The sequence below is a fragment of the Arachis hypogaea genome, chromosome 13, assembly GCF_003086295.3.
Source record: "Arachis hypogaea cultivar Tifrunner chromosome 13, arahy.Tifrunner.gnm2.J5K5, whole genome shotgun sequence".
Taxonomy (NCBI): domain Eukaryota; kingdom Viridiplantae; phylum Streptophyta; class Magnoliopsida; order Fabales; family Fabaceae; genus Arachis; species Arachis hypogaea.
The window spans coordinates 131393213-131403570 of NC_092048.1; the positions used below are offsets into that span (position 1 = coordinate 131393213).

The window sequence follows — 10358 nt, forward strand, 5'->3', positions numbered from 1 at the left end:
TTATTGTCGCTTCCAACTTCCTCATTTTGATCCACTGAACCGTTTCACATGCGATAAGCGCCCCATCATGAATCTTCCAACCCTTGACAAATGCGCTCTGCGTCTCACCTACTAATCCAGGCATAACGGCTCTCATCCTCCTCACTAGCATCTTCGAGATAACCTTATATACACACCCACCATGCTGATCGGCCGCAAATCTTTGATTTTCTTAGCACCAGTAAACTTCGGGGCCAGTGCCACCCAAGTTACGTTAGCATCTGTCGGCAGCCTTGATGATTGGAAGAAATCTAGTATAGCTGTCGTGAATTCAGAGCCAATGTCGCCCCAACACTTCTTTATAAAGTTCATGTTGTATCCGTCACTTCCTGGAGCTTTGGACGATTCACAATCCCACACTGCCTCTCTAACCTCCTCAGGTGTTGGTAACATCTCTAGAGCCATAGCATCCTCATCGTTGATTCTTTCCACTAGTCCGTCTCTGAACCCCACCATCGGAGACTCCTCTTGACGATATAACTCCTTGTAGAACTCCCTTATGGCAATCTTAATCCTAGCTTGATTCCTTATCAACCTCCCATTAATGACCAGAGCATCAATTCTATTATTCCTCCTTCTTGCTGAAGCTAAGTTATGGAAATATCTCGTGTTTTTATCCATTTGTCTCGCATGCCTAGACCTCGACATCTACTTCCAGTGAATTTCTTTCCGAACATACCACTTCTCACAGCAAGTAACTAAGGCCCTCCTTCTAGCTTCCATTGTTCCATCATATGCCCCATTGCCAACCATGTCATTAATTTTCTTAATTTCTTCTTCAAACATAGTGATTTTCTTGTCCATGTCATCAAAGTTGTCTCTGTGCCATCTTCTCAAAGGACTCGTCAAAGCCTTCAATTTGACAGTGAATTGTATAGCTCCCAATCCTCTCCATTCCTCCTTGACCATCCTTAGAAACCCTTTTATGAGTAAACCACGAATCAAGGCTGCAGAACGGTCTCGGACCATCCCTTATCCTCTTATCTTCCACTATAATAGGACAGTGATCTGACAGACCCCGTGGTCCACCCCTCAAGTGGGTTCCTGGAAACACCTCAAGCCATTCCAGGCTAACCAGGGCTCTATCAAGGCGGCTACAAGAACGTCTTCGAAACCACGTAAACTTCCTATCAGTAATCAGCAAGTCCACCAGTCCCATATCATTTATCCAATCCTTAAACTCTTGTGCTGACAAAGACAAGTTATCAGTGCCTTGCCTCTCCTCCACATGTGTAATTTCATTAAAATCTTCCAAAAAACAAAAGGGCCCCTGTCATAACTCAGCCACATAGCATAACTCCTCCCACACAACTAATTTCTCATCTCTAGTATGTGCACCATACAGCAAGAAGAAAGCACAGTTGATAGAGTTTTCTAACAAGACATCTCTCACCTTTATAGCTATTTCTTTTTTTAAAAAATCCCTCATCCCACATTAACAACAACCCTCCAGAAGCACCATCAGATTCTACATACTCCCATCCCGCACAATCTTTACCCCAAATTTTCAAAACATCAAATTTCGTCACTATCTGTCTTTTGGTTTCTACCAGACCTAACATATTCAATCTATATTTGTTCTTAAAATGTTTCACCATTCTCAACTTTTCGTCTCCCCTTAGCCCCCGAACATTCCATGAACTAACAATCATTTTAAATTAATATTACACACCTTATTGTGACATTTAGGTCTGCTCCGCCTTACTTTAGCCTTCTGTTTTGCAAGCCTTCTTTTCCGGGTAATTTCTTCATTCTGTTCTTGAAGGATAGCCATTATGTCGTCATCTTCATTACATAGCATTGCTCCTGACTCCTTTGCTAAATTCCAAGTCTTTTGCTTTTCCAACATTTGCTCATCCAAGCTTGCACCCTCGTTTTCTTTGTCCTCATCATTATTGCCCTGCCCTTCATTTTCCACATGGTCTTCAGTGTCTCCGTAGCCCTCTCTCTTATTCTACCCCATCAGGTTATTATCATCAAGCGAGACGTGACCCGGGCCTTCGTTAGCTTCCTCTGCATTAGTAATAACCTCCTCTGGTATAAGCCTTCCATTCGCATCTTCCCCTGGTTGAACCCCTTCAGATACCGCCCCTACCCCTACATCCTGCTTATCCTTATTAGCATCACGACCCTCTTGACATTTTTGCTTCGCTCCGGGATCAAGGTGTCGTTCGAGACCTTTAGAAATTTTAATATCTTCCAACACGGTACTTCCACCTATTCCTTGCTCTGTCCTCAATCCCTGTACAGCCTCTGGTTCCAACCGGTTATCCCTTCCCATCTTCCCGTTGGCCCCTCCGCCCGCCTTCATCTCACCACCAACAAGGTTCATCTCCCTCGCTCCACCAGCAAACCTAGGTGCAGCTTCTACTTGGGCCAGCAGCCCCTTCGACTTTCCATCGCGCACCCTACCCTCGTGATTGGCACAGCCGCACTGCACTGAGACGAAACCCTCCTCACGGTCCAAGCGATGCCGCAGAACAACGTCTTCAGTGGGTCCAGCGTTCGTCCCTTCCTGGTTGCTGCGGAGCCCCCGAGTCCATGAGACCGCACTTTCAACACTGGATTAGCGCCAGACCTGGGACTAGTAATCGGTCCACTTACAGCCCGCCCCATAGCTCCTTGACCCAGCCCAGAATAAGCCACCACTTCATGCTCCTTTCCATACGGTAATGTTCTTTGAATCACTTGGCCCAATACCCTCCTGTTGAGGTGATAATTATTGTTGGCCCAATATTTGTTTCCCATGCTAAGATTATTTTTTTACTCCCCTTGCAAGTCCATCAAGATCACCGTTATAATTCCACGGGATGGTAAGCTCTAAATCCGCTTCAAAACTTTCCTCATATCCCCCAAGTTCAGCCAGGCGTTCAGTATCACCATTAATATGTTGATACGTTAATAAATTGGTTTGATTGGGTCTTAAATTGTTATAACTCCATTCATTCAAAATTGATTCAGAATTTACCAATCTGCCCTCATCTTCAACCCTTATCGTTCGAACCTCCATAGCTACTATTGCTGCTTGATCTCCAGTATCTATCAACTCTGATGCTCTAGACAGCGTTATATCTACACCATCCGAGTCCTTTGTGATTTCGTTACTTTGGAGAATATTACCATTACCTTCTTGCATCTTATTTTCGGAGTTACATTGCGAACTATATACTTCCTGTCCCATCTCCTTTACCAGAACATCAAATTCACTGGTACCTAATGTGATATGGATCCATTCATTCATCACATCCATAACACAAGTATCAATTAGTACACGTCCAACACTAAAAGAGGATCGGGATTCCGTCACTTTATCGCACCCAATTACCTCTCCCCATTAACCTCCTATCGTCTTGAACGTATCCACTGACCAAACATACAACGGAACTCCAAAACACTCTAGCCAAACTCTTCGAGATTCACTTCTCTCATATTCGTCCCACCTCCAAACACTATGAAAAATCTGAAGTAGGCTATTCATCTTAAATGTGTACGTCTCTTCAGCATTCAACAGGCTATCAAAAGTCAATAAAGCTTTATATGCTCCCATTTCGGATACTTGGATAACTTGTGGGAAGTTCTTCGCCACCGTATCCTTCAAGGAGCCAAAGTCAATAGCCTTCGTCGTTCCACCTATCAGGCTTTTCTGCAACCAGTCCAAGTTTTCTTTTGCCACAACCACTTCTAACTTTTTCGTCCACCCCTTCCCATTTGAATCTTGGGTCTCTTTATCCTTTCTCTCATCTTTAGAGCCACTAGCAGGGGGTAGCGGCGCATTTTGATGTTCTCGAAGCGGCTGGCGAACAATTCCATTTCGTATGTCAACTCCTACCTGTACCCTTCGCGAGTCCTTAGCATCCGACGACGCTCTTCTGTATTTTGCCTCACCAACAAACACGACCTTGCCTCTCAATCTTATATGGTTCATTTTTGTTATAGCCTTCAACGCCCCTCCCTTCGTAGTGTAGCGTATGAACGCAAAGATGTATATTCTATCTCTCTTTTGCTTTCGTGATAGATACATGTCATTTATGTGCCCAGTCCATCAAAAAAGTTGAAACAGTTCTCGCTTCGAAATGTCCTCCGAGAGATTATCTAAAAGATCGAAAACGACTCATTCTCCAGTCGACGATACTCTTCTCGGTTCCAAACTCTAGGATCCTTGATACTTGATAGCATGCTGAATCAGTTACTTAGGAGTTATAGTTACCATAGACTTAGTTAATCCCTTTATTATGTAAATGAGCAACGTAGGATTTGGTTTTACTTTTAATTTAAAGCCTCACATTTTTTTCTCTATCTATTATGAGAAGAGAAGGCTGAAAATACTTATTTGTTGTTCCAACATCACCAATCAATAACTATGTATAGAAGGTGACACTCAACAACCTCAAGGCAAATTTCCAAAACACTTCAAAAATTTTCCATCGAAAACCAATGTTTCTACTTTACGAACGGAAAACCAACAAAGTTGTTAGTTGATGTGTTTTCTGCTCAGTTTCTAAGTCTATGTTTTGGGTGGATTAGGGAGCAACCTAAATGGAGTCTATGGTAATATATTAGTAACCTGATGAAAGTGATCGATGTGTGTGCTTAAATCAGATTATCAAAATTAAATACTATATTGTCTTGACAATCAATTTTATTTTTTGAAAATATTCTTTATATGTTAGTGTATACAGGTTTATAAAAGATACACACACATAATTACATGAAAGTATATATATACTTGTAGGAAAAAAATCAGTAGCATATAAAAAGAGAGATCATTTTGATACCCAAAGGAAGTTTATTTTAAATCATTTGAAATATAGAAAGTAATACCTATATAAACACATGGTCCCGTAGCTCAGTTGGTTAGAGCGTTGGTCTTATGAGCCGAAGGTCGCGAGTTCGAGCCTCGCCGGGACCATTAAACTTTTTAGGGGCTTGCATGCTATCTATTGGACATCATTTATCACCATAGAAAGTAGAAACAGTTAATTGCTCCAATAGATGAATACAAGAAAGCAAAAACAAGATGAGAAGCAACCCCCGTGGGAGGTTCACTGTCAAGTATCAAGGTATTTTGTTATCACAGTTTGTTGTGCATTGCTTGTCGCTGTAACTTTGCATTCACCAAAACTTTCCAACCAACAGTGTCACACTGTCACATAACAACGTTACGTTATTCTCTGCCTCTCAGTTCTGAGACTAAACATGCACACCAATGGCCATCTCTTTTCTCTTGTGGGCCTTATGTTCTGCATAAATGGCTGGTTGATTATTTGATTGAGAGAGAGAGTGTGTGTGTGTGCTTGTGTATGTACTGTTTGTTCTCTCTCCTTTTTGTTTGGTTTAGTTTGTATCTTTTTCTCCTTCTACATCATAATAATGTCAACAAATCAATGGTGGTGTAGGGGTCATGGCATCTCATATTCTACACCCACTCACCTTTTACTTCTGACCCTTCATCTCTATTTCTCTTTTCTCTATTGAGCTTTCCTTGGATACTTCCCATTTCTTGGTAAGTCATTCTCAAGCAGATTCATCTTTGTTGGATCAACATGTATTTGGTTTCATACTTCCATTAAGAAGTTCTTAATATGTATTTTTATCTTTGATCAGCAGTTTTGTTATTGCTTTTTTTCTTGTTCTGTATGGTAGGTAGATCATAGTTTCAACTAAAATTACTACCAGGGTTATGTCAATTTGAAAGAAGTTACTTACTTCACATCAAGCATGGGTTCAGGCCATTGGTTTAAGACAATCATTCGATTAAGAAAATCAAAGCAAAGCAGATCAAAGAAATCAAAGGTACAGCACACTTTCTTTGTGTCAATTTTACCTTCATTAATCATCCTAGTCCAGGATTTCATTGCATGAGAGTCAAAATGATTATGCAAAACTATGTAGTACCACTATGTGGAGAGATTTGAAGTTCATGTATGTCTTCCTACCAACAAGGTCGATACAAATGAAGTTTTAACTTGAGTTTAGCATCAAGTCCTTAATTACAATGATATGAAATCTACTTCATATGAGGGTTGTTCACTTTTAAGTTCTAACAAGAAAGTTTCTATTTCCACATATCTGCTAATAATTTGATATAGGGATCTTTAGCTTCATTGAAGATAAAGAATAATACAGAAAGAGAGTCTAGTGGTTTAGCAAATGGAACTAGTACTGCAAGTGAAAATCTTGTGTCCTCTGGGCTACCACTTGAAACTATTGCTGCAACAAGAATACAGATGGCATTCCGGGCATACAAGGTATGTCAAAAATTCAGAGTAACGATTTGAGATCATTGATTTAGCACCTCCCTGCCAAGCATGCTTCCCATTTCATATTTTGTTGTTCAACTCTGGATAATATGCTTAACATTTATTTACAGATCTTTCTTAAAGCCATCTACTTTTTTTTCGTTTTACCAAGACAACATTCAAATTCTACAGGCTAGAAAATCTTTAGGCCGATTAAAAGGATTGGCAAAGCTAAAGATTCTGACAGAAGGTTACTCTGTTAGAAAACAAGCTACTACAGCCATAAATTATCTTCACTCATGGAGTAAGATACAGACAGATATTAGAGCTCGCCGAATCTGTATGGTGACAGAAGACAGGATCAGGCGGAAGAAACTGGATTCACAGCTAAAGCTTGAAGCAAAGCTCCATGATCTGGAGGTAACCTTCCCATACATTGTGGTATGCTAGCATGTAAAGCTAGAAAGTTTTCATAAAGGAACATTTTCCCTTTTTAAAACTAATGCTTCTTTACAGAACACTTTTTACAATGTGATATTACCTAGTGAAAATCTTGTTAATGTACTAATTTTATTAAAGTCAATAGATAGATGAACTTATTTGAACCCCCCTTTAGATACTCTCTTCTCTGATTCATAGGTGGATTGGTGTGGAGGCCCTGAAACCATGGAGGAAATCGTTGCAAGGCTACATCAGAGAGAAGAAGCAGCAGTTAAGAGGGAAAGAGCCATGGCTTATGCCTTTTCTCATCAGGTAGGTTAACCTTAGAACATGAGTCTCATCTGAAGTGCATGATCTTGTTTATTTCCCCTGACACAACTGAAAGCCAATTATATATATATATATATATGCACACAGTGGAGGGCCAACTGTAGTCAGAGTCAAGGGCTAGGCAGTTATGAACTTGGCAAAGCTAACTGGGGTTGGAGCTGGAAGGAGTGCTGGATTGCGGCTCGCCCGTGGGAAAGCCGCATCCCCAACCTAACCGTGAGTCCCAAGAAAGCTCAAAATAAGTACTCAAGCCAAGGTCAGAAGGATAAGAACACATTGACACCAAATGGACAAGTTTCAGTTAAAGCTCCTTCACCTAATGTAAAAGGCACTCCTCCTTCTTTAGGTAGTGCAAAAGGGTCTACAAAAGCTAGGAGATTATCTTACCCAACCACACAGAAAATGGTGGTGCATGAAGGAAAGCAATGAAATCTCATGTGGCTGGCACTCATAATATGCAGTTTTCTTTTAATTCAAGCCTATTGTGTAACACTTTTTTTTTTTCCTTCCTTGTGTTTTTATGCTACCTTTCAGGGTTCCAAATTGATCAAATATTCACAAAATTAGAGAACCAACAGACTTGTCTTTCTAAAGAGAGTAGACATTCAAACTGTAATATCAAGCTTATGACATGGACTAATTTCCCTTAGCAACTGGGCCCCTGGTTTTCATATTATATGGCAATAATTACTTGGATTTATATGCTTTCCACCAAACATCTATTGACCACCCAACTACCTAAAAGGCTAAAAATTATTATTGTCTTATTTTTTATTTTAATAATTTAGTTCCCATAAATTTTAACTTCCAAATTAATTCATAATTTTTTAGACAAATCATTCTTCGCATTATATTTTTTTTTCCGGAGTGTTTGAGGCTAATCATAATAGGTTGTTCTGCCAATTCTGTTATCGCTGAAGAAGAAATGGTAAACTCAACCACCATAACAATTAACATAATAATGTTCCATATCTTCAAAAATGTATCAACATAAAAGTGGGTCAAAAACCATAATTAATTGATATAGTATGTAATATAGTATAGGCTATAGCAGCTAGCGCACACATGGTTTCCATTCTGAGAGCGTTATTATCAACACCGTTATTATTACCCAGAGCATCTCTCTCCAGATTCATGGATTCTTCTTCTTCTTCTTGTTCTTCCAACTTCCACGAAGGAGGATCCCAGAAGCTTCGGGCTTTGGCGCAGCAGCTCCGATTCTACAAGCCACCGCCTTTTTCGGAGGAGGTTGAGGAACAGAGCAATGAAGAAGAGTGTGGGAGCGGTAAGGTTGTTTCCCAAGTGGGATTTCCTGAATCGGCCACACCAGTGGCTCAGAACCCTGAAAAGTTCAGACCAAAGAGAGCTGCTGTTTTGATCTGCCTCTTTGAAGGGGATGCCGGTGATCTTAGGGTTATACTCACTAAGCGCTCTTCTAAGCTCTCCTCTCACTCCGGTAGGTCCTGTATTTTTTGGGAGTGTTGTTTGTTTGCAGGTCAATTGTTTGAGAAATTGTCTCAAAGAGATTAATTTTGAATTTTTGTTATGGTGATCATATGATATGGTAGCATCATGTGTAGATATGTAATACAATATTGAATTGGATAATTGTGTATCAAAATTAAATCTTCGTGTAAATTCAGCTTAATTAGTTTTGCAATTAAGGTTCTGTGAATTAAGTGTTCAGGTGAAGTGGCTTTGCCCGGTGGGAAAGCAGAGGAAGGGGATAAGGATGATGGGGACACTGCAAAGAGAGAGGCAAAGGAGGAAATTGGGTTGGACCCTGAACTTGTCAATGTTGTTACTGTTCTTGAACCATTCTTGTCTAAGGTGTGTGTTCTATTTTATTTGATACTTGGATAATTTGATAGACAGATCCCTGGCTTGCTTGTGTTTTTAAAGCAAGACTGTGTATTCTCCAGTTGTGTGTGATTAGGATTTTAGCTGTAGGATTCAGACACTTTTAAGAGTGTTGATTTTTGGTTTCCACAGGTCACTGATTGGTGAAACTCAGGGTTCTTGCTTTATTTTGATTATGCAACTAGATGATTTCCAGTAAAATAGTAATTGTTAATTAATGTTAATGTGATTATTGTCTTATATACTAATTGCTTCATAAGATATTGATGTAATGATGTCTGTGTAACTCTAATGAGTGGTCAATGGGTTGATGATGAGATACATCCCCTTTGTTATGATTGAGTTCCAATTCACTCGTTATTTCTGGAAATAGAAATCTATAAATGATATGCTAGAGGGTCCTCATTTCTATGCATATTTCATTTCACTAGTTAGTATAGTCAGTAGCTGTTATTTAATCTGTAACAACTGATGTTAGATGATTGGGACTCCTTTTAGTTAGGCTAAATCTCATCTTCTTCAGATTATAAGTGTTTGATAGGAAATTTACCAGCAGCTCCCTATCATGCTTCTTTTGTAGCACCTCCTCAGAGTGGTTCCAGTCATTGGCATACTTCATGACAAGAAAGCATTCAAACCGGTTCTAAATCCTGCAGAAGTGGACGCAGTATTTGATGCACCTCTGGAAATGTTTCTGAAGGTGCGGTCTAGTTTCTTTCTCTGTGTCTTCTAAATTATTGACATTTCTTTTACAGGTTGTCTGATGATGTTGCTTGAATCAGGATGAAAATCGGAATCAGGAGGAGAGGGAGTGGATGGGAGAGAAGTATTTGATACATTACTTCGACTATGAAACTGAGCATACAAACTACCTCATATGGGGTTTAACTGCTGGTATATTGATTAGGGCTGCGTCAGTTGTGTACAAACGGGAACCAGCTTTCATGGAGCAGAATCCTAAATTCAAAGTTCCAAAGGTTTTAACTAAGGATACTGTAATGCGTTGAGTTCAATATTTACTTTAACTTGTCATTAATATTTGTTCGTCCCACAATAATATTTTACACAGCTATAAATTTCTTGAGTCAAAGGAAGCTGTTTTATATTTACTGAAAGAAAGGAAAAGGGTATGACGAAGTTGAGGGTTTCGAGACCACTTAAAAGGGCGTGGATATCAACGAATCCTAGAAGCATTTCCTGAATATTGTTCTTTTTCCTCAGGTACCATGGTCAGTTTGTTTTGTCATCTCCAGGATTCATGGTAGTCTTACTCATGTGTTGTGTGTCTGATACTCTGATCCAGTGCCTGATTACACCATTGATAAAGAAAGTAACATTTATGGGTCCAGATGTTTGGTTTTTTTTCTGTTGAATTGAATTTATAGGTTATGATATAATTAGGCTTAGTTGTTACTTGTTATGTAAGAAAGAGCCGCATGCCATGTACCA

General features: G+C 39.7%; 3 protein-coding genes and 1 non-coding gene across 6 annotated transcripts; 3 read left to right on the forward strand and 1 right to left on the reverse strand.

The window, feature by feature from the left end:
• Positions 1 to 144: 144 nt before the first annotated feature.
• LOC112735438 (uncharacterized) lies at positions 145 to 687 on the reverse strand. The gene has a single exon (XM_025784975.1). The coding sequence runs from the start codon at positions 685 to 687 to the stop codon at positions 145 to 147; it is 543 nt and encodes a 180-aa protein (XP_025640760.1).
• A 4187-nt stretch (positions 688 to 4874) lies between these two features.
• Positions 4875 to 4948, forward strand: TRNAI-UAU (transfer RNA isoleucine (anticodon UAU)). Its single transcript has one exon. It is a non-coding gene; the product is annotated as a tRNA-Ile (tRNA).
• Positions 4949 to 5126: 178 nt separating this feature from the next.
• On the forward strand, positions 5127 to 7765 carry LOC112733574 (protein IQ-DOMAIN 9). Of its 2 annotated transcripts, none has more exons than XM_025782581.3 (6): positions 5127 to 5542; positions 5683 to 5832; positions 6129 to 6287; positions 6471 to 6698; positions 6918 to 7031; positions 7137 to 7765. In XM_025782581.3, exons 2-6 carry the CDS (start codon positions 5758 to 5760, stop codon positions 7476 to 7478), a joined length of 918 nt encoding a protein of 305 aa, XP_025638366.1. In that variant the 5' UTR covers positions 5127 to 5542; positions 5683 to 5757; the 3' UTR covers positions 7479 to 7765. The 2 variants fall into 2 exon arrangements, with proteins under 2 accessions (XP_025638366.1, XP_025638367.1); XM_025782582.3 differs by having other exon boundaries at positions 5418 to 5542; positions 5716 to 5832.
• A 19-nt stretch (positions 7766 to 7784) lies between these two features.
• On the forward strand, positions 7785 to 10257 carry LOC112733575 (nudix hydrolase 15, mitochondrial). Of its 2 annotated transcripts, XM_025782584.3 has the most exons (5): positions 7785 to 8505; positions 8737 to 8879; positions 9490 to 9609; positions 9692 to 9886; positions 9979 to 10257. In XM_025782584.3, the coding sequence occupies exons 1-5, from the start codon at positions 8115 to 8117 to the stop codon at positions 9982 to 9984; spliced, it is 855 nt and encodes a 284-aa protein (XP_025638369.1). In that variant the 5' UTR covers positions 7785 to 8114; the 3' UTR covers positions 9985 to 10257. The 2 variants fall into 2 exon arrangements, with proteins under 2 accessions (XP_025638369.1, XP_025638368.1); XM_025782583.3 differs by having other exon boundaries at positions 9692 to 10257.
• The last annotated feature ends 101 nt before the right edge of the window (positions 10258 to 10358 follow it).